Source organism: Terrapene carolina, unplaced genomic scaffold (genome assembly GCF_002925995.2).
Source record: "Terrapene carolina triunguis isolate 2854851 unplaced genomic scaffold, T_m_triunguis-2.0 Scaffold85, whole genome shotgun sequence".
Classification (NCBI taxonomy): Eukaryota; Metazoa; Chordata; order Testudines; family Emydidae; genus Terrapene; species Terrapene triunguis.
In genome coordinates this window covers 10,448,685-10,473,445 of record NW_020664436.1, presented here as the reverse complement: position 1 = coordinate 10,473,445, position 24,761 = coordinate 10,448,685, and the positions used below count along the sequence as shown (strand labels likewise).

General features: G+C 40.3%; 1 protein-coding gene across 4 annotated transcripts in view; it reads left to right on the top strand.

The window, feature by feature from the left end:
- Window positions 1-24,761, top strand: part of CRIM1 (cysteine rich transmembrane BMP regulator 1) — a 287,081-nt gene that overhangs the window by 109,591 nt on the left and 152,729 nt on the right. For 3 of the 4 annotated variants that reach the window (XM_024209734.3, XM_024209733.3, XM_026649628.2), the window contains exons 3-4: window positions 16,827-17,069; window positions 23,859-23,979. The exons of the other annotated variant lie outside the window; for it this stretch is intronic. In XM_024209734.3, the coding sequence (XP_024065502.2) occupies window positions 16,827-17,069; window positions 23,859-23,979 (364 nt within the window). The remainder of the gene's footprint in view (window positions 1-16,826; window positions 17,070-23,858; window positions 23,980-24,761) is intronic. 4 annotated transcript variants of the gene reach the window in all.

Sequence of the window (24,761 nt, the reverse complement as noted above, 5' to 3'; positions counted from 1 at the left end):
AAAGCTGAAGAAGCACTGCTAAACCAAGGGACCAGTGACAATGTAATGTGCACTGTCAAATGAGCCATCAGGGAACCTAAAGAAAACAAAAGACCCAGAAAATGCCATAAATACCATTAAAAAATGGATTTTTAAAAAATATTGCAACGTCCTTTGATGTGTGGAAAGTGTCTTAAACTAAAATAGTTCTGGCCTCCAGCTTATTTTCTTATCCTAAAAACCTCTAGCCTCTTGATAAGTGTAACACTTGTTTTAAAAAAAAAAGCAGTTATCTTATTTTCTTGGCCCCACCCCCGGTTCCCTGCTCCCCTCCATTTTCATACACTTTAATATAAATGTGCAGTGGTTTTCATTAAAAAGCCAGTTTACAGAGCCATCATGCTATCGGAGATAACATAACTTTATTTTATACTTTTAAAAGGAAATTATTTTAGTAAATGTGTGCTCTTTGTTGGCAAATGATGACTTTTTAAATGATGACTTCTGTATGTGGCTTCTTGAAGATGTTTTAATTCAAGGCCCTCAGTTATCCTTGATATTTACGTAATTTATTAGTGCACATGCTGTCCCTGTATAGTGGCACGTTTCTTTGGGGGCTAATTGCAAAATATCAACTAGTAAGTAATATTCTACTTATACCTGGTTTATCTTAAATTTTAAATCTATGGAACTGATAGCCAATCAAACACCCTAGCAACCATTATTTGTCTTTCTGTAATATTGAACATTGAAGTCAGCACTTTAAGGCGACAACTGTGTAGTCGTCATTGTTTATGCACGTTATTCCTGTTCACCACCTAGAGAACTCTAGGGCTACATGAGTAAAGTTACTCAAGTGTGTTTGCAAGGATTTGATGTCTATGTAGAATTTTTTTTCAAAATGAGGCTGAAATTGTCCTGTTTAAAGTTTGTTCATTTCATTAAAATAGACTAACTTCTGTTCAACTTTCTAAAATACATTAATCATAAATGAGGCCCTACTTAATTGCAATACGACGGAGATTGCAGATTGCGCAACATTGGGCTTCTCCTGCAATTTTGACAGTGGGAGTCCCGGGCCTCCACTCTCAGCCGCAGGCGGTTGACAGCAAAAAATCACGGAAAAGTAATAATGGATGTTATTACTGCAAATAAAAAGGTTTGTTATTACTCTTCTGCAATTTTCCATGGCTTGTCCGCAACTCAGCTGCAATTTTTTAATAATCATCCCGCAATTCAAATAGGGCCTTATTCATACATATTAATCCCCTGTATATTCACATTAGTTCTGGCTGCATGTATGCACATGACTGGAACCACAGATAAACATTTCTTCTCTCCCAAAGATACCCCAGTCATACTGAGAAGATTCATTGGGGCATGGATAGTCTAGTAAACTCAAGTGGCTTCCAAATTGTTTCACATTCTTCTAATATAATCTTGATATAGTTTCTATTCTTGTTTCTGCCAAAGACTTCCTGTCTGTCCTGGGGCAAGTCACTTATCCCAATAGACATTCAGAGGTGTTGAGCACTTGCAGCGCCCATTAACTTCCAAGAGAATTTATAGGCGCTCAGCAGCTCTGAAAAATCAGGTCCAGTATGTGCTCTGGGCAAGATCTGCAAAAGGGACTTAAACTCAGCATTGCAATGCCTAGCATTTATTCCCTCCTGCATAGTGGAATCTATAGCCCCAGGTTAGGTGCCCAGGCTCCTTAAGAGTTACGCACTTAAGAATGGGATTTACAAAAGCCAACAAGATGAGTGGGAAGCTGCTTAAACTAGCCAGTAGGAAATGCGAAAGAGGTGTATGGCCTCAGTTTTGCCCCTCAAGGATAGTTAGGCCTCTAACTCTGGGATGCGGGGAGGCACCTTTGTCCACTTGGAATTCACAGCGGTGGGCCTCTCTTGGTGTTAGGTGCCTAAACCAGGTCAGCCCTTTTTCGTGAAAAACCATGATAGAAGTGTTGGGTGCTGCATCTTTTTGGATTTAATCCCTCTGTACTTCAATTTCTTCTCACATAAAAGGGAAATAATGCTTCTATCACTCCTTCAATTATGAGACTTTAAGGATAAATTCAAATTTATCTTTTTTGTTGTTGTTTTTGAGGGAGCGTCTTGCAAGCTCGGGTCTTCTCCACTCTCTAGCCGCATACAGATTTCTCAAAGTACTCTTCTCATAGACCCCTGCAAGAACTCATTCCAGGTGTCTGACCCTATCTTGAAAGCTCACATTTATCTGCTTACATAATTGTGTATTATCATTTTTTCTGTACCATCAGGTGCAGAAGTCAAATGGGACCAATCATTTCTATCCTTGGCTCATTTTTTCAGGTCTTTTATATTCAGATGTAATAATGCTGCTTCAGCCATTATTGTGCTATGGAGTGTGCCTCCAGGCCGGATTCTCTGTCTCTTGCAATGAGGTTGCCAAAAAAAAAAAAAAAAAACTGGTTTAGGTGGCCTATTATTGGACATTCTTAAAAGATGCCCCAAATATACCTGTCTCCTCTTCTGTACTATTATTGTTGTGATCATTCTAGGACCTGTTTATTGCTTATTCTATCAGTCCATTTTACTTTGAAAAATCTATGTAGACATCTGCATTGAAAGCTGTTCTATTTGCATTGTGTGGACTTGATATCTTTTCAGGACTCTGCTTCTGATAGAAAGACTCTTAGGTTGTTTCTAAAATCTTAAGTTTGGTGGTTTTGCTAATGTTGAACTTAGAATAGTATAAGTTTTTTGAAATACAGCGCTTGCTTTATCTATTCTCGACCTTACATCAAATATGCCATCCCCAGTATTGTGAATGATGCTGCCTAGATAAGTAAATGTAAGTACTATCAAGGATTCATCTTCCAAGTAGATAAAAACATTTTCAGGTAAATTCATTTTCATAACTCCCATCTTTGATTTAGTGATTAGACCTATTTGCTTGGTAGAAATTGCAAGATCATCTTTCTTTCTGCTTATTTTCAACGGGTTATTTATAAAACAGTTGTCTCAAAGTTCACCATCTGTCCATCCAATGCCTGTTTCCATACTTAACCGTCTGTCGCATAAAAGTCAGTAGCAACTCCAGACAAGATGGAGGGATCAAGTAACAACCTTGCATGATGCCAGGTGTTAACATTAAACAGGTCCATTAGCTCCCGGTTTCTCTTAACTGCACACTTTGCATGCTGAGGCAAATTTTTAATAATTGGAACAATTTTGTTGGGGACTCCATGAATTTGTATGTTCAGACACAGTAATTCTTCATCTATGCTATCAAATGGATGCCTTCTGGAAATCCATAAAATTAAGAGCCACTGGCAGCCACCATTTATTGCTTTGCTCTATGATATTATGCAGGATGATCTGATCTACACAAAATGAGTTTGGGTGAAAACCAACTTGTTCTCAAATCTGTTTAGGATGATTATACAGAAGACTTCCCTGGGAATTAAAAGCAGCATAATCCTGTGCCAGTTGTTACAATCACTCAAATCTCTTTTTGCAGAATTGGATTATAATCCCTCTTTTTCGTTCTTCAGGGGTGTACTAAATTCCTGCTTCTGTATTAAATTTAAGAGCCTTAGCAAGATTTTCATATTGCCCTCTCTACTTGCTTTAAATAGTTCTGCTGTGACTTGATCTTCATCTGTTTGTTTTTGTTCTTTAATCTTACTCTGGATTAATTTAAAGTAGCCATTGAAATTTCCTCATAGCAAACATCAACGCAATTGTGTACCTTAACAAAAAATACAAATTAAAAATTCTATGAAATAACTAATTTATAACCGAACTATTTCTGCAACATTATTTATTCCAGAATCCTCAAATTTACCTACCTCAAAATGGATGTTGTGAAGGTAAATTAACATTTGTAAAGCTCTTTGGGATCCTTATCACTACAGAAATATAAAGTATTACTTATTAACTTAAACTTGGAAATCTTGTCTTGAAACTGATTTTTCAAATTGCTTCTCTATTAGTGTTAGAAAATTAAAAAAAGATGGTAGGATGAAATGTGCAGCAGCTAACCTGTACTCGTGCACATACAATAAATAGCTGAACATTTCTTTATCATTCTTGCATATTTTTAGAAGTGTGAGACTTGTGTATAGTCTGGAATACCAGTTTCTTCAAACCTCTTTTGCTGGTCTTCCCAACATGAAACTCCTGACATGTACTGCTGCTCCACCTGAGAATTGTCCTGTGCATTCCCTTTCCATCATCTTCCTTTTTTAATTTTAGAAAAACATGTAATTGCTGCCTCTTAATTCTAAAACATTAGCAGTGAACGATTTATAACAATGCAAAGTGGCATCACGTGCAATTATAATGTTTACTAGTCCCTAATACTGGTTCTGACTTTTTTTTTTTTTTTTTTTAAAAATTAATAATACTTTTTTTTATTAAAAAAATTAAAAATTAAATAGTTATAATATATTAACAGCTATTATGTAGGGATATTAAAGAAGGTACTAACAGTGATTCCCCCAAGTGACAGTGACCCCCACACTTTAAAATCCAACAGTTTCACCAAGTACAAAAATCTCTTGGGTCTTCTGTTAAAACTTGTAAGCTACTGTCTGTAAAAACCATTGATTATATCTATCCTGTGAAAGATACTTTATTACTATGTAAAACTTACAAACAAGTTAATTGACTTTGTTCTTAAAGTAATTGATACAATGTAAACAAACACTATAAGCCGTTAAAACCAACAAGGAGTCTGGTGGCACCTTAAAGACTAACAGATTTATTTGGGCATAAGCTTTCGTGGGTAAAAACATCCGAAGAAGTGAGGTTTTTACCCACGAAAGCTTATGCCCAAATAAATCTGTTCGTCTTTAAGATGCCACCAGACTCCTTGTTGGTTTTGTAGATACAGACTAACACAGCTACCCCCTGCCGTTAAGTGACTTTCACTTCATTCAATGGCTCCTTTTACAGACCCCCACCCTCTGTAATTAAAGGGCCGGGAGTCTCAAATGAATTAGCACACACCCTGAAAGTGGTGGAAACAGTAAATTAAAATATGGTTAAGATATGGAATGTATGCTGACGAATGCTTGATATACATGAATGGTTAGGGAGGTGCCAGCCTAGAAAGGGAGTATCCATCGGCCGAAGAATGTGTCAAGTGGATGACCAGACAACCCCCGGAGGGAAAACTGGGATCCACCCCATCACCTGGAAGGATGAGAAACACAAACTTTGGACAGTTTGGAGCCACCAGGAATGTGCCCAGGAATGTGCCATCTGCTGATTGAGTCAGCAACAGCAGAATGAAACAGCTCCCATAGACTAACATAGGAATTAATTCCTATAAGAATGGACTCTCAAGACTGATGACTTTGAGTCTCTGGTTCTGCTGCCAACCTCCAGGAGCATCAGGTGCATCTGACACAGACTCTGCTCCATCCTCATGACCAAAATACCTGTCCAGTAACTTGGCATGAGCAACTTCTAGGCTGGTAACTATAACACCTATACAAAACTTAAATGAATGATTGTGTAAATGAATCTCTCTCTCTCTATCTATAGTGTGTGTATAAGGAATAAGTAGTGATAGGAATAAGTAGTCAAACAACGTTGTTTACTTTTATCTTTTGCTTTACCATTATATTTACAATAAATGTGGAATCTTTGCCTTATCCCTCTTAATAAGATCCTGCTGGTTTTTATTCTATTGGTATAACATGTATGGCTCTCAAGTCTGCCGTGATGGAGAAAGCATTTTGAGTACTGTGGAATTTAATGTGAATAGAATATTGTAGAGGTCTTACACTAAATACTACTTTCATTTTTTTTCATCGTCTAGAATATGCTACAATTACAGCTCCTATTCTAACTTGAGGACTAACAGTAAAAGTCTGATGTGATTACTGAAACATTGCTATCTATCACAAGAACAGTGATAGGTATTTGAGCAAAAATCTTCCTGGGCTTATTGGATGTAGTTGCTACATGGTTTATATGAGAAAGAGGTTGCTGAAACTGACCTGGTACCTGCCAGGTAACTGCCTCATTTAATGAGACAAGGTGGGTGAGGTAGTATCTTTTATTGGACCAACTTCTATTGGTGAAAGAGACAAGCTTTGGAGCTACACAGAGCTCTCTAATATCTGGGGACCAACACAGCTATAACACTACATTCTTTAATGCTTTTCACCAGACAATGTCTCATTGTCTGTGGAATAATTTTATGCATTTTTATTTCAGAAGAAACTATTCATCATAGTATGTAGTCATGAAGAGCAATAGTCACATTTTAAATAAATGTTGTTGTTAATAATAATAATTAATATTTATTATTAGGGCTATTGCTTTCACGGGTGATTTGCTGCTTCTAACTTTTAGACAATGCTCTGTCTATAAATGTCATCCTCCTGAACTTTCTTGGGGGAGGAGGCGGGAAATATCACCTGCAAGCCAACTGATAGTTTCTCATCTGTGTGGTCATTATAACAACTGATTTTTCTTTAAGTACAGGTGGTTCTTCAAGTAATGTCCCTATGGGTGCTCCACTGAAGGTGTATGTCTGCCCCTGTGCCTCTAATTGGAGATTTTTGGTAGCAGTGTCCATTGAGTCCGGACATGCGCTCTCCCTCCCTCGTGGTCTGCCTTGAGGCTATTTAGCGCTGTGCGGGCGAACCCCCTTCCCCCCTGTTCCTTCTCTACCGCAGAGCTCTTATGGAGAACTCTGAAGTAGAGGGGAGGAGGGCGGGTTGTGGAGCACCCATAAGGGGACACATCTCGAAGAATTATCGTTACTGCACAAGGTGAGTAACTTCCTTTTCTTCTTCGAGTAGTGTCCCTATGGGTGCTCCACTGTAGGTGACTCCCGAGCAGTACCCACCACTGGAGGCTGGTACTTCGGAGTGGAGTCTGTACTAGAGAGAGTACCATGTAGTCGAAAATGGCATCAGAGTCTGAATTTCCAGTGATCGCATTATGCCAGGTGTCTGGTTTTCGACTGGAACACTTGGTTGAAAAGGGACCCTGGCAGCTCTGGTCAGCACTGCTGACTGGGCCGTTAAAAGTCCAGTTGGTGCAGTGCTGGCGGGCTCCCTACCTGGCTCCGCGCAGCTCCCCAGAAGCCGCGACTTGTCTCTCGGACCCTAGATGGAGCGACAGCCATGGGGCCTCCGCGCACTGCCCCTGCCCCACTCTGAGCACTGGCTCCCAGCACCCCAATCTCCTGCCCCAGCCCTGAGCCCTCTCCTGCACCCAAACTCCCTCCCGGAGTCCGCACACTGCACCCCCTCCTGCACTCCAACCTCTTGCCTCAGCCCTGAGCTCCCTCCTGGACACTCCCTGCTGTGCCTCAACCCCCTGCCCTAGCTTGGAACTCCCTCCTGTGCTCCGAACCCCTCAGCCCCAGTCTGGAGCACCCCCCCCTCCCCCGTCGAATCCCTCATCTCCAGCTCAGAGCCTGTACTCCCTCCCACACCCCAACCCTGTCTCAGCGCGGAGCCCCCTCTTGCACCCCGAACTCCTCATCCCCAGCCCTACCCCAGAGCCTGCACCCCCTGCCCCAGCCCAGTGAAAATTAATGAGTGAGGGTGGGGAAGAGCAAGTGACAGAGGGACGGGAGATGGAGTGAGCAGGGGTGTGGCCTCGCAGAAGAGGCAAGGGGTGAGGGAAGGATGTTCGGTTTTGTGCAATTTGAAAATTGACAACCCTAGTGTGTGGTTATGGTAAACCAGTAATTGAGCTTCTAGTGGCCCATCTCTGGTCTGGCAGATGGAGAAAACCATCTTAGAACACAGTATACATTGTGAGCATGGCTACTACTACATATTTGGATACATAACAAGGGGAGTGTATTTGTTTTGTGTTTCATGGCAAAAACATAGCACTGAGCCATTTCACAGTTTAGTAACCGTTATTGCTCAGCAATGAAGTCTGCCATAGCTAATTAGACTTTCCGTCCCTTCAGGTCTTTGGAGGTGCCAACTTGATTACCACACCTTTAATTATTCTACCCTAGGAGGTGTTTACAATTTACTACTTTCATAAATCACTCTGGTCTGGTTATTTATAAAAGTGAGAAGCAAGAGACCCATTTTGTCTTGGCGGCTGATTTACAGAAAAAATATTCTTCCTGGTTGCCCCTTTTGGAGCGAACAGTGGAAAGGTCAAGAGTTAGGTTTTGTATACTAACTCTTAGAAATATTATTTTTCTACAGAACGTGAGATTCCTATAAATCAGAAAAGGTAAATACCAGTGCAAATGTCAAATCAGCTCGGGTAAAAATAAGGCTCTTCACCAATTTAAAAAAAAAATATTGGTTATTAAAGGTGGGATTAAGTCCATATTTAGGCACTTAATTAAATGGCCTGATCTTCAAAAGATCTGAGCACCCAACAGTTCTCATTGATGTGCAGTAGGGTTCTTGTTGTTATTTATACTAAGTGCTAGCCGATGCTGTCATATGGGTTTAATTTGTAAAGTGTAAAAAAGCAGAGTATGGCTGAAAACTTAAAAATTGGATGGTAAGACTGCCAATCCTGGTGGTGATTGAACATGGTGATATCCTAAAGAAAAAGAGCTTTCAACTGTTCTCGTATCTGTTTCCATTGTTTCACACTGAATCCACAGACATTTTAAGCGTCAGTGAGAAATAGAAAGATAATTCTAGAATCATCTTATGCATTATAGTAGCATCAGGATATTGTATTAACATATAACAGAGAGAGTTTATGTATTTTAGTTAACATTTTAGTGGGAGTTGTTGAGGGTGCGGTCACTTCATTGGCTTTATTTTCAGAAATGGTGGGTATGGATTCAAGAGTACAACTTCAGGTGTTCATTTTTAATTATGGTGGCTCATCACCTAGGCCTCCTATATCAGTATAGGAAAACTGCATCAAAGTCAATGACCATGACCTAATAATCTGAACAAAACAATAGTAGTGTTATTACCTTCAATTCTAGTGTGATCTAGAGTTAGGGCACGTGACCAGCTGCTGATTTACTGCTCTGTTACTGACTTGCTGTATGACCTTGGGTAGTCTAATTGACTTTCCTATCACTCAGTTCTCTCATCTGTAGAGTAGGTATAATAATTAACCACTTTTGTCCATCACTTGAGATCCTTGGATGCAAAATATTATTAATGTAGTAGTAGTTCTCCCTCCAGTCCATGAAGTCCAACCACAGAAGTGAATCCTGCACAGAAAACCATTCCTACTTTTGAGTTAAATACCTTTTGGTGACAATTAACTTACTGTTCAAGATAGGGATGTAAAATATTAAATGGTTAGCTAAGTATTAGTTTTACCCTTAATATATTGTGGTTAACGTTTAAAACAGATTGCCCCTGCCCCCACATCCGATCACATTGTGTATTAACAAATCTGCCTCTTAACCTATCTGCATCCCGCTCCCAACTCAGCGGCAGCGCCCAGGGCAGGACAAGCTGAGCTGCCCTTGCACGGCGATGGCTCAGGAGCCTGGAACAGCGGGGACTGAGGGTGGTTGGAAGGCATTGTGCTCTCGGGCTGTCAACGCCGACTCCCAGGGCTGGGTGCATCGCTCCCCACCAGGAGCCAGAACAGGGACCCTGGCCAGGCACATCCCCTCCCCCATAGACCTGGGCCCCCTGCCTGGGGAGAAGCTGCCACCCGCTGCCCGAGCCCCCTGGGAGATTGCTGAGCGTCTGGACACTGTCCAGACTCCTACTGTGCGAGCGGCTTTTCAGGGCCCAGACTGCTGCTGGCTGATGGGCGCGGCGGGCTGAGGGGGCAGGTGGCATTGGTCACTAAGTCCAGCCACTGCCAGTGCTTCTGTTAGGGTGGTCTCGCTGCCTCCTAGCCCATGGGGCAACCGGGGAGCTGGGCAGCAAGGGGCACGTGACCGGAACTAGCCCCCCCGTCGCCATGATAGTGCACAGGAGGGGGTGGTGATGAGGTACCAACTAGAGATATAAAATATTAAATGGTTAACCAATATAATTGTAATAGTTTAAATGCATACTTTTAAAAATGATATTTACATCCCTAGTTCGAGACATAACTCTAAAAATTGGTGCGATGATGGCTGTTTATGATAAACCATTTTCATCTTGTGTCAGACACAGACTTTCAACAGGCTCCAGTGCTTGGAGCACATGTGTATATGCAATAATTTTTAACCATACTCTATTCCTTCCACTTATAAGGCTGTGGTAGAGGAAAAGAACAAACAAAGGTTAATGATAAAGCATAGTGTAATACATTTTGCAAAATAGATGGACCAGCATCAGTATAAAACATGGATTAATGTCTCTTAGTGCACAGGAAGTAGATGCTGGCAGTGGTGAGTGATAATGCATTTGGGCTTTATTATGTGTTTGTGTGTTATATAAAGGCCATACTTAAAAAAAATTTCAGAATAGAAACACCCCATGATTCTAGTGGTACAAGCATTTCATCATTATAATTGCTTTTCTGCAAATTTGACTCATTTCAGAAGTGATTCATCTCAACTAATTCTCTGCACAGTTGATCCATAGCATAATTAACTCTTTGAATAATTTTCATACAGTAGAAGATTATTAACCATGACCAGGAACTACTTACCTGTGCTTCTCACTATATCCGTTCCCCAAAGTCTTCCTCTCCACCACTACTAATTGTATTTTATGCTCACTTACTCCCTTTTCTCCAACCTTTGCATCTCTCATTCACAACTTCCTCTGTCTCCTCTTCCTTGCTTTTGGTGACATCTGCCCTAGCCCTTCTTCTACCCTGTTGTACACTTGCTCACAAATCTCATGGGCCTCTGTATACTTCCCTTCTCGTGCTTCCTTGGGAATGCCCACTCTATCTCTTAAAATGTTTGTTTTCTGCTATTGATGGTCTCCTGCTCCTTCTATAGCAATAGTGGGCAACCTGCGGCCCATCAGGGTAATATGATGACGGGCCGCAAGACATTTGCCGATGTCGGCCCCCCACAGCTTCCAGTGGCCGCGGTTCGCCATTCCTGGTCAATGGGAGCTGTGGGAAGCGGTGGCCAGCACATCCCTGCGGCCCGCCGCTTCCCTCAGCTCCCATTGGCCAGGAACAGCAAACCGCGGACACTGGGAGTTGCGGGGGGCTGTGCCTGCAGATGGTCAACATCAGCCAAATGTCTCGCGGCCCACAATCAGATTAGCCCCTGGGCTGCATGCAGCCGGTGGGCTACAGGTTACCCACCACTGGTTTAGAAGTTTAGCTAGGTTTGTTTTTAAAAAGATAAATGCCTGAAAACATAAAATGAAATGCCAAGAAAATGGTTTGGGGTCAAAAAAGTCTTATTCAGTACAAAATAATTTATCTTTGATTTTTCATTTTGCTTAGGGGGGAAAAAATGAAAATTTCAGTTATAGTTAGAAAAGAACCAATTTCCCCCCCCCCCCTAAATTTTTCAATTCATCCACCAAACTGAAAGCTCAGTTATTTGCTCAGCTCTAGTTCTTTCTGTTGACCCAGGGCTCCTGGAGGAGCCTTTCTATTCCCTACAGCGCTCCAGCTCAGTTGAGCTACTTGTTGGTTTTTGTGAGGGCCAAGTGATCTTCGAGCTTTCACTGGCTCCTGTGCGAGTGTTTCTTTTGGAAGGTTCTCCTCCTCCCCTTTTCCCATTACCTGTGAAGGGAGCACAGATTTACTTCTTGACTCCCGCTGTCCAGTCCCACATCTTGACCTGTGTTTCTGACATGTCCTTGCAGTTAACTTAAATTTAGCATGGTTGGAACTGTCATCAGGATATTTGAGGCTCTTGCTAACACCTGTGCATGGCATCTTCAGTCACTGACATTCTGTAAGATAAAAACTGTTATGTTCAATGTCATATTTAAATCAGTAATGTGATACAAGTTGCAGTCAGCATGATGAAAGAAACTAGGGTAAGTGTGACTGAAGAATGGCGAGGGGAGCAGGTGACAGAAGCAGCCATTCTTATGTGGTTGTTAGTGGATGACTGAACTGAACCACTTATTGACAAAATGAAAGTATATGCTTGAGTTAATCTACAACTAGTGTTTAGATTACAGTTGGACAGTATTTCCACAAGACAAAGGATCTCCATCAAATACCAAAACTAGCATATTGACTTGCAAATAAGGCTATTGTTCACAAAATATTTTTGTGATTTGTCCTGGTCACTCACTAATGTTCAATATGACCATGTGTTTAGTATAATGAGTTATGTAAGATTAGACATGCAGGTTCAGTTTGAAGGAATTTATCATTACTAAATAATAGTTGGAGGTAACATATTTGAATGTGCAGCAACAGCAGTTTTGTCAGCAGACATTATGTATGTATTTTATTTATGGGGGAGCAAAAGACTATAAAGTGAGACACTATTACATTTAAAATGGTCAGTTAAAATTATTTTATGAATATATTTTCTTTCTGTAAGCAAGAAAAAATAATTTAATGTAGTTCTCTTCTGGCAAAGTGCATTATTGCCTCTGCTTTGCTTCATTTTGACATTTTAAAAGTAAACCAAAGCTTTGTATTTATCTATTTTGCAGGTACTGATACTAGACCTGAATAAAATTTTTCAAGGTAACTAAATGACTTTGGAACCTAAGTCATGTTGCCTTTCGGTGAGACTTAGAATCCTAAGTCACGTAGGCAATTTTGAAAATGGAATCCTTGTACACTATCAGCGTGACTTTGTGGATCACAGCTGAGAATACCAAATTCAGGACAAATTGTTGAGAAATAGGGCAGACACACCCCAAAACTGGTAGTTATTCTCACATGAGATATACCAAACCAGCAACAAAAGTAAACTTCTGTTTCACCACACTGGCTAACAAGAAGTCAGAAAAGCAGTTTCCATGGGCATTCCAGTCCTTGTATCACCACCAAAAATACTACACTTAAAGATGAGTAGTTCTTTAAGATCAATTTCATCAAATAAAATGTTCTGATCCCAAAGGATCACACACCCAGACCAATATATAACTCAGATCTTACCCATTAATCACGCTGTTGCCAATCATTTAGTATCTAAAATCTAAAGGTTTATTTATAAAAAAGAAAGAAAGGTGAGACTTAAAATTGGTTTAAGGAATCAAATACATACAATAAATGCAAAGTTCTTGGATCAGCAACGATGCCATGCAAGTAGAAATAATTGTAAAGTTGTTTAGTTTATAAAATGTTCCAAGCCTATTGAATTAACTCTAGTTTTTTCAGGGAACTACACTACTAGTGTTCTCTGAATCCACAAATGGAAGAGAATTTTTTAAAGCTTCAAGGGCAGCCTGTAGCCCTGGTGTTTTTGTTAAAAGGAAAAGATAAAAACATGAGAGAGCAGAATGGTAATGACTTTTGTCTTTGGGAAAGAAAGAATATATACATTGAACTACGGGGTGCTGAGACAGTTTGGATAGTGGAGGTGCCCAGAGCCTTGAACCAAACTGTAAACCCTGTATATGATGGAAACCACTTCAAGCCAGGGGGTTCAGCTGCCCCCCTAGCATCCCTAGTTCCAGCACCTATGTCAAACTATTTATTTACATGTTTTAGGCTGTATTACAAACTTGTTTCTTTCACTATTCACTGACAAAACACTAACACAGAGTTAAGGTTACCTGATGGTATCTCAAACTTCTGAAAACCAGGAAATGAAGAGTTAAGGTACATGCCTATCCAGTCTTACCTCCATTATCTGCATGCATACCAGCTGCATTCACTGTATTGTTTGTAGCTGTATTGAATGATGGAGGGATTAGTTGGAGCAATTTGGCAGTGCTGTGATTGTGATATGAGGTAATCTGAGAGGGGTGAGAGAGAGAGAGGTGTATGTGTATCTTGAGAGTTCCAGTACGATTCATTTCTGTGCTGGTTTGTGGGAGTTGCATCAGTAGCAGGGCACAGAAGACATCTTGCCCTGGGGATTATCAGCAGTAAAGTGGGAGCTGAGTATGGTCTGTGGGTGTAATGAAGGGAAAGTGAAAGTATAGATGGCATCGGGTGCATAAAGATGGAAAGGTTGCAGATGTGGTTTTCTTTCTGTGGATTAGGTTAAGTGTTTGAGTTTAGAGTAGGTATAGGTAGCTCCTGTAGGGTACAGTGCACAGGCAGTGTGTGAGGAAGTTCATTATGAGCATATTGAGGCATCATTCAAAGATAACGATTGAGTGGCTGTATACCTTAACTCTGTGTTTCCTTGTTTTCAGAAGTTTGAGTTTTGCAGAATTTAACATTCTGAAAGGACATGAGATATCAATGGGCAACATTAACTCTGCATGAATGAATTTTTTTTAATCGCAAAGAGAAATTGTGTTGGTAGAAGTAAATGCTTATTTAGGTAGTTGTATTTATCATGAAGGCTTGCAGTTGAGATGCTACTGTGGCCAGATAATTATAATAATATCGAGCTCTTACATAGCACTTTTCAACAGTAGATCTCAAAGCATTTTACTAAGGAGGAAAACCTCATCCCCAGTATACTGATAGGGAAAATGAGGCACAGAGAGGTGAAGTGACTTGGCTAGTGTCATCTAGAAGATCAGTAGCAGAGCTGGGAATAGAGCCCCCCAGGTTTTCTGAGTCCGAGTCTACTGTTCTTTCCGCTTAGGCCATTGTGTTGTTCTGAGATTTCTAAGTGCTCCCTCCCACCTGATGTACTTTGTTACAGTAGAATGGAGATAATGGTCATGCTTTGAAATATTTGAAGTTGCTCACAGGGCCGCTAAGGGAAATCTCAGCATAATCTAGGCCCCCAAATCTTGACAGTTTTATTTCATGGTGGTTATAGTAACTTTAAGCGTCTGAAAGAAGACCCAGCCTGCAAATCACCCACCTCCTCCAACATGTACCCTCCTCCTCAGCGACCAGTCCCATTGACCATTTAGCACGTTAGGGGTCAGATTTGCACAAAAACAGTTGAATCTGTAAACTTTAAGAAAAACTATTTTTCCCCAGGAGGTTGTATCTTGGGAACCCACCTAGTCAGTCCCCCTCAGAGTTACAGGGCCATATCCTGGCTTATGTGGGGTGTAGGGAGAGAGGCTCAGATACCCCCACAGTGACAGCCTCTCCCTGGATCCTGTCACATGCACAGAATGCAGGGAGAGGGGTTCAGATCCCTCCCATAAGGCAAGGACCCTCCAGATTCTAGATGGTGGGGGGAGGGAGAAGGGCTCAGACATTCTGAGGGGCAGGGTCCCACAGAATCCAGCTCACGTGAGGGGGACTGAGAGAATGGCCCAGACCCTTTAGTAGGGCAAGGATCCCTCTGGATCCAATGTAGGGGCAGGGAAAGGGGGTTCAGATATTCCCCAAGGACAGGGCCTCCCAGATGCCATATTGGGGAGCAGGAAGAGAGGCTGAAATCTCAAAAGTCAGGAAATACTACTATCTCACGTAACCATAACTTTCTTTCAATGTACTGTTAAATATATAATTACCCAGTTTCAATTAAAACCCCCCACTAAAATACCAGTATCTGGAATGATACTGAGTCATCAGCAAAGTTGGATCCACAGTACAGGCTTCTACCGCCTGAGTTAATGGAGTAACTGATCTAAGTAGCAGGCTGTTAGTCTCTTTGTAGACCAGCCATTAGAGGCGGGTGAGATGCAGGCTTTGTCAGTAGGTTTTGTTATTTTCTAGACAGCAGAGAAATGTTGAGACTCTGAAATCTTTGCTTCCCAGGTTTTGGGAAAGGAGTGTGCACTACTGGTTAAAGACCCATCTTTATCCACCCAGCTTGCCCCTATGAACCCTCACAGCCTATCTGTCTTATTCCTTTTCAGCCATGCACCTTCCCCATCCAAGCTTGTCTTTGCCTCCTTTCTAGCCCATTTCCACCATCTTGTATCTGCCTTACTTGCTTTGTTACCCCATCCAACCCCACATATTTCCCTATCTCACCTTCCTAGCTTGTCTGTGCCCTCTGCCCCTCACCCCTCTGCATTCCAGTGAGGCTGCATCCTCTTCCTGGGCTCTAGCAGGGGCACTATTGAGGGTGCAGGAGGGTCTCCATGGCCCTAGCTGTGTTAGGAAGAGTGGATGCAGGAAGAGTCCTTCTCATATACTGCAGCTCTGGGCGGAAGCAGGTCTAATGCAGAAAGAATCTTCAGAGTCCATAGCTGCCAAACTCTACAAGTCTCTTCTGAACATGTATGAATTGCTGTTTTTTGGAGGCTTAAAACTTGGCTAAATGTGGGTGGATTTTCATGGGGACAGCAAAAGGCACATCCCTGATACCAGAATGACCCCTCTTCTCCCAGCCAAATTTCAGATCTCTGCTCCAAAGCATGGAGGCTTCAGAGCTTCTTAATGAAACAGTTTGTATGAATTTTTTAACATGGGCAAAATAGCTTATTTTTCCCTATCTTGGAAATGGCTGAACTGTTTTTGCTGAAACTTAAAAATTAACCTGAGACAGACACCAGCATGCGAAATTTCAGTTCAAACAGCTGAAGTTCACAAAGTTATAAGCTACTGAAAACCAGTTTTTAGTATGGAAAGACTTAAACAACATTAACTATAGGCATTGTTACCAGGCTCATCTATAGTTAGAGAGAGAGAGGGGTTGTATTTTTTTTTTTTATTATCAGAGCCAAATCAACATTTAGTTTCACTACATTCTGCAGTACTAAAGAATAAAAAAGGCAAATAAAGAGTTAGTAAAATATATTGAACATATATTTATCATCATCTCTCTAATTATATTACTACCTTAGTAGATCCCAGTGCTGCTGTTAAGCTTGGTTGATGTTAGCCAATCCTTATTTTTCTTGTGGCGCATCACCTGCAAGGATAATAGCCTTCAGGCTTGTCAAAGCAGTGCTGTGGAGCTTAAACATCCGGACAGTTTTTTTACTGACATACGCAGTATGCTGATTTCTCTCTCCTTTTCAGAAGAGAAACCTGACTGTTCCAAGGCCCGCTGTGAGGTCCAGTTTTCTCCTCGCTGTCCAGAAGATTCCATTTTGATTGAAGGTTATGCTCCTCCAGGGGAATGCTGTCCACTTCCAAGCCGCTGTGTGTGCAACCCTGCAGGTTGCTTGAGGAAAGTTTGCCAACCAGGCTACTTGAATATATTGGTTTCTAAAGCATCAGGGAAGCCAGGGGAGTGCTGTGATCTCTACGAATGTAAACCAGGTAAAAATGGGTGCCATTTTTTATGTTGAAATTTTTCCCGTCACCTATATCTAAGAAACATAATGTATAATATAAATGATTTCCAGTACAGACTACACTGTAAACAATGTAAAATATTCTGAATATCCTATTACAAGCATTATATCATCAATAACTGTCTACTGCACATCACTGGAACAACATCCATTTAAAAAAAACCCAAAACTTGTTTAAACAAATATTTCTTTCTCTGCTGAGATAAACTTAAATAAAGGGCTGCGGGGGGAAGGGGGAGGACCTATAAGAGAGGGTGGTGTATACTACCATAGATATTTTTGCAAAAACAACGTATCTGATATGCAGGTTAAGCAGAACATATGCAACTTCCAAGAAGTTCCTTTCTTACTGAGAGGACTGCATTTACTATTTAATGAAGCAATCAATTTGCAGACAGCTAGAAGATAATAAGGTGATAAGTAACAGTCAGCATGGATTTGTCAAGAACAAATCATGTCAAACCAACCTAATAGCTTTCTTTGACAGGGTAACAAGCCTTGTGGATGGGGGGAAGCGGCAGATGTGAGAATCTTGGCTTTAGTAAGGCTTTTGATACTGTCTCACATGACCTTCTCATAAACAAACTAGGGAAATACAACCTGGATGGAGCTACTATAAGGTGGGTTCATAATCTGGAAAACCATTCCGACAGAGTAGTCATCAGTGGTTCACAGTCATGCTGGAGGGACGTATCAAGAGAGGTCTGACAGGAATCCGTTCTGAGTCCAGTTCTGTTTAAATATCTTCAACAATGATTGATATAATGGTACAGAGAGTAAACTTGTAAAGTTTTCAGACAATACCAAGCTGGGAGGGGTTGCGAGAGTTTTGGAGCATAGGATTAAAATTCAAAATGATCTGGAGAAATGGTCTGAAGTAAATAAGATGAAATTCAATAAGGACAAATGCAAAGTACTCCATTTAGGAAGGAAAAAAGGAACATCAGTTGCACACACACAATGGGAAATGACTGCGTAGGAAGGAGTACTGTGGAAAGGGATCTGGGGGTCATAGTGGATCACAAATATGAGTCAGCAGTGTAACACTGTTGCAAAAAAAGCAAACATCAAACTGGGATGTATTAGCAGCAGTGTTGTAAACGAGACACAAGAAATAATTCTTTTGCTCTCCTCCACATTGATTAAGCCTCAGCTGGAGTATTGTGTCCAGTTCTGGGTGCCGCATTTCAAGAAAGATGTGGACAAATTGGAGAAAATCCAGGGAAAAGCAACAAAAAAGATTTAAAATATGACCTAGAAGGGAAGATGGGAAAAAATTGGGTTGATTAGTCTGGAGAAGAGAAGACTGAGGGGGGATATAAGTTTTCAAATACATAAAAGGTTGTTACAAGGAGGATTGTTCTTTTTAACCTCTGAGGATAGGACAAGAAGCAATGGATTTAAATTGCAGTAAGGGTGATTTAGGTTGGACATTAGGAAAAACTTCCTAACTGTCAGGGTGGTTAAGCACTGGAATAAATTTCCTAGGGAGGTTGCGGAATCTCCATCATTGGAGATTTTTTTTAAAGAGAGTTTAGACAAACACGTGTCAGGGATGTTCTTATACTTAGTCCTGCCTTGAGTGCAGGGGTCTGGACTCTGGACTCTCGAGGTTCCTTCCAGTTCTACAAGTCTATGATTCTGTATATAGGAAGGGTAAGAAAGATACTTCCTAAGTCTGAAGATTTTCATAGGCCATAAAATGAGGATCTGCAAACTTTAAAAAAAGTAAGCAGTCATTACATATGAGTCAAAGGAATACTCAGAGCTGGGCAACGTGTTCAACCCTTGTCCATTTTCCACTTCGTGTGAACACACAAATAACTTTAAATTGTGAGATGCTACCCCCATTGAAATCAAAGGTGAAACTCAGCACCCTGCATCATCAGTACTTGGAGTAGGCTCAACAGCTCTGGGGCTCACTTCTGGTTTATGTCCTATGTTCCTAAAGCTCGTGCTTTACTGTTTCAGCCTCCCCCCCCCCTTGTATTCTGAGAGGGTTTGTTTTTAATGTCCTTCCTTTGAATCATCAGGAGATGGCCATAGCTGCAGATGGGACATTGGAGGGTTGGGCCAGGACTCTGAGGTGGCACCGTGCATTCTTTCTCTCGGGGGGGAGGGTGGCTAGTTCTTGCTCGCATGCTCAGGATCTAATTGATTGTCTTATCAGTGGTCGGGAAGAAATTTTCCCCCAGATCAGATTTGCAGTGAGCTCTGTGGGTTTTTGCCTTCCTGTGCAGCATGTGTGTGTGTGTCATTTGCCATGTAGCCTTTTATTTTTATTTAAAGTAAATTTAGTGATCTTGTATTACAATATCTGTGGGTTCAGCTTTGGCGGCTACAGTATCAAATTCAACAGTTACCTCTGCCTGTTTCAAGTCTAGAGCACTTAGGAACACATGAAGGCCAAGGAAAGTAGCATATACAATCACAAGAACAAGTGCTACTATCTTTTATCAATTTTATTAAAATTACCAGCACAGTTATGAATATCACCGCATATATAAATCCTAGATATATCTCCACACACATTCTAGCTACAGTTGTACTCACATCTTCCTAGATACTGTTAGGGTCTGATGGGGGTCTCATGGATTGGTCATCAGTAGAGGGATAGTTCCTGCTGGAGTTTCCCATAGGGAGCTGAGTTTTCCCAATCTGGGCACCCTCTTTTTATAATTTGATTTTTTTTTTTTTGACGATGCTTATGCTCTGCAGGTGTATACAAAAGTGTCAGTCCTCTTTTTTTTCCTTATTGGCCTGGTGTCCCCAAAACATGAGGTTTTCTATAAGTTGTGTATAGTTCCTTTTATTCTCATTATCATTGACACAAAACCTGTAGCCTGTGGTTAAGGCAGGTATTAGAGAAAAATGTGCCTCTAGAGCATTTTTGTCCTCTAAAATTAATCTTTCACGATTTCACCCCTTGGTACATCTTTTCCCATCATCTTATGGCATCAGGTTATTCTTCGGTCACTTACTTATGTCAATATTTCTTATCTCTAAGGCCTAAAATAGCTAAGCTAGAATCTTACAGGCCTTAGCCTATAGGTCTTGCATTTCAGCCCTCCTTACTTGGATACCTAATACATAATCATCCCTTCTAACTACTGATCAATCTCAGGCGTGGTCTACAATACAGAGTTAGGTCGACCTAACTTGTGTCAGTGTCTATACTACAGTCTTGCTCCTGCCGATGTAAGTGCCCTATTACACCGACATAACTCCATTTCCACAAGAGACGTAGGGCTTATCTCAGTGTACTTAGGGCAACACAGTGTCCATGTAGATCAGGGGTTCTCAAACTGGGGATCAGGACCCCACAGGGGGTCACAAGGTGATTACATGGTGGGGTCGCGAGCTGTCAACCTCCACCCCAAACCCCGCTTTGCCTCCAGCACTTATAATGGTGTTAAATATATTAAAAAGTTTTTTTAATTTATAAAGGGGATTGCACTCAGAGGCTTGCTATGTGAAAGGGGTCACCAGTAAAAAAAGTTTGAGAGCCACTGATGTAGACATTGCGTTACTTACATTGGCTGTAGGGCCAATGTAAGTAACTCCAGGGTGGATGGGGGGCTTCAGCTGTGAGCCCCGCATGGCTGTCAGGGCCCCAGAATGCCCCACTTCAGTTGGTTCAAGTGCTCCTGGTGAGGATGTGTTTCACAGGCAGAAGGAGGGTAGTGTAGACACCAACAGCCAATTGAATTACTGCAGTGGCTGTAGATTGACCTAAATTAAGTTGACCTAATTTTGTAGTGTAAACCAGTCCTTCTACTTCTATAATCCTACAATTGTACTCTATTTAGCATACAATGGTTATATACAACATAGCATTATACAATAAATGAACAATGAACTAAAATCATTGGCTAAAGCTAGGATTATTTGGGTATATCTCACTTAATCATTTTCCCTGCTAGTGCAGGGTCCTCGGGCATTGGTGTGCTTTGAGCCCTTCTGTTTTCTGCTGTTGCTCATAATAGTCTAGTCTTCTGTGCGTTGTAATACTTTGGTCTCATTTCAGTTGTTGGGTTAGTGTGTGGGTGGTGGTGGTCTCTGCTATAAAGGAGATCAGACAAGATGATCTAGTGGTCCCTCTGGCTTTAAATTCTATGACTCTGTGACTATTTGACAGGGTAGGCGATCACAGAGGAAACTATTAGGTGGGGCCAAATACATCAATACAAGACTTAAGTACAGGGAAATGACCAAACCATTGTTGTGATACATGGGCAAAATATATATTCAGTATAGGGCATATACTTTATTTCTTCGTGGCTTACACGTGCTGATAAGTGATTGTGTATTTCAAATGGAAATTGTAGGGGACCTGTAGTTTGTGGATTTTCAGAGGGACCCTACATTAAAAGATTCTGTAAGTTACATTTACAAAAACAACACAACGTGCACGAACAATCTATACAAAAACAGTAGGAGATTTGGGGGTAAAAGTAGACCTCACTGTCACAAAGGCATCAGGTCTGTTGTTGCTGTACTATAACTAGTACACACGTGCCTATAGTGGTAGGATCAATGCTAGATCAGACCAGTAGTCCAGTATCCTGTAGCTGACAATGGCCAGTACCAGAAGCTGTGGAAGATACTACCCCACAGTGGACATGTTTTTTGTTTGTTTGTTTTTTAAATAATGAGGGTATATCTTCCTTCTCATTTTTTATTGTATATAATATACTATAGATTTTTTTTGTTTTGTTTTGTTTTTTGCATTATCCCTATAAATGTCTAATCCTTTCTTGAATCCTAAGGTCTTGGCCTCAATACTATCAAGTGGCAAAGAGTTTCACAGGTTAATTACATGTTAAATAAAAAAAGCAAATGTTTTCTTTTATTAATTTCAATTTTTTTGCCTTTCAGTTTTATTGAATGTCCCCTTGTGAAGAGGGTAATTTGGGGTGCCTGATTTTGTGTTCTGTATACTATTCATTATTTTGAATTTCTATCCTTATTATGAGGTCAATCTAGACAATCATAATGGTCCCTTCTGAGCTTAAAATTTATGAATTGTCATTGTTTGTACTGGGGTAGAATGGCAAGAATAGCTCCCCATTGTGCTGGATACTGTACATGCACATCATAAGAGAAAGTCCCTGACCTAAAGCACTTAAAACTTTAAATAGACAAGGTAATAAAAGGGTCAGTAAAATTCTGTTTTTATGTGGCTGGTTGCTGTGCTGGTTATTTATAGTGGCTTAAAGCTTACACTTCCATTTGTTCCCCACATAAATTGGAAATACATTCTGAATTTCCATTACCACGAATAGCCATGTCGATACTATGCAAGTTAATGGGTTAGGCACTGGACTAGAAGACAAGAATTTCTGAATTCTTAACCTAGTTCTGTTGATGCTAGATGTGGGTTGGGGCAAGTGACTTGCCCCCAAAATATTTAAAGTGTCTATTAAACTTGATTACAGCAATTTCTAGGTATCCTTCTTGAAATATTCACGGTGTTATTTTTTTCTGAGACTGAGAGCTTACCGCTCCTTGAAGTCAATTGGAGCTATTAGTGCTCAACATTTCTGAAGATCATGCCATAGGGAATGCAAAAATAAAGCTTCAAAAATTTAGAATTTAACCTCGCTGTCTGTTCTCTTATAATTGAAGAAGGCATTATGAATAATGAATTATCACACACCATTATAAGCAGCCACTTCAGGTGATACCAACAGAGTTTTATCAAGCATTGCTTGTTGTTTTGTGTAATTGTCAGTACTGTAAAATTCTACTCACCTTATCATTCATATGGGCATTTTTTTTTCTAAAAAACGGGCAACTAAATTTCATTAGGCTTTTCATTACTATACTAGTAGTAAGGAAGAGCAAATAGGGTTTTGTCTAGACTAGTAACTTTCATGACAGTTTTGTAAGGCTGCAGTAAAATGTACTTAGACATAGTATATTTAGGATTAATTAAGAAAAAGCAGGTTTCAACTTCTTGACTATAAATTATAGGGCTTAACCACATTTTCAACATAAATTTTGCTTCCTCAGTCATTTGACCCTCCGTAAAAAGAAGTTGTTTATTTTTGTTTGTCCTAAGGAGGAAAAGCAGTAATAGGCAGCTGAACTATCAGTCATGTTCAAACCCCTGAACATTACAGCCTGATGGAACATCCATTAAAAATACAACTGATGATGCACATCAGGTATTTCCAAGCATAAATATAAGTACCTCTATTTCATTTTTTCACTGGTTAAACCCCAGACATTTTAACTTTTAATACATAGGCTTCACTTTTCACCAAAAAAATAAAATAAAGTAGGTTTATTAGGTTCTTATTTTAATAGTTTTTTTTTTATTTTTTTTTTATTTTTAGAAAAAAACTATTGTTTCTAAATGTACTTTTATACTCCAAAAATGTCAGGCATTTGCTTTTTTCAGCTTTCAATATTCTCAATGTCTCACCACCCATGTTCATGTAATGATTATTCCCCTTTGTATGAATTTTCAAACTTGAATTTAAGAGTTGTCTGGGTGACTTTATAAATTTTTAATTGAGTAATATTTGTTCAGTCAGTTCTTGACCCTGCAAATGCAACAGAAGTCAGAGTTAGTGTAATTATTTTTCAGTATTGTCTGGAGAACGTTAATTAGTGAAGCAACTTTTCTGGCCTAGATAAAAAGAATTAATAAGTTGGCTCTTCATCATGGTGTCTTTCACACAAGACTTTCTGTAGCAAGAGTTAAACAGAGTTTTAATTTTTTCTTTTTTTCCTCCTCCCTCTTCAGTTTTCAGTGTGGATTGCAGCACAGTGGAATGCTCTCCTGTTCAACAAGTTGTTTGTCCACTGGATAGCTATGAAACCCAAGTCAGGCTGACGGCTGATGGCTGCTGTACTCTTCCCACAAGGTTTGTCTGGTTTTGATTTGTTAAACATTTCTTCAGCGTCTCACTTTATACAGTATGTGGCCTGAAATTCTCGACATCCTAAATGTAGGAAGACACTGAAGTTACTGTAGGTACCGGAGGTGGTGAGTGTTTAGTACAATGGTCACGGTACATCGTATCTTGCGCCAGTTAGGGGAAACCATTAAAAAAGTTAAATCATCAGTTTTATGAAACTGCTAACATCTAATCAACTTTCTGAAACTAAAAATTCTTCTCAAGTGTACACAAATACATAAAATGGAGTGTTGTTATATGTATTTTTTTCATACCTGTCAGAATTTTCATATTGACAGTCTAGTCAGAATTTGGTTGACAAAGGACAAATCATTTTGTGAAACTGTGGAAAATGCCCTGATCAGATGATGGGAAAGCAGTGTGCTTGGGACATCCCTATACGTGCTGCGAAAGAATAAATCCAATCCTATTAATGAATGAAAATTATATGTGTACCCAGTTACGCAGGTACTGTTAACTATACAACCCCGTAGAGAGGCTGTCAAGAGCTGAGATAGCAGAGGTTTTTCTCTTTTGGAAATGTTCAAATATGAGGTGCAATTTACTACATTTTTAGAATATTAAAGTATTTCAGAACAAACAGTTCATGCAAAAAAGTTACCTGGCATTTTCCTGGAATTCTGTACTATATGATATTGTCTGCAGCAAGTTATATTCCATTAAAATACTGATACAGATACCAGAAAAACTGGATCCCAAATGTACTCATCAATTTTCCACTCAAAAAG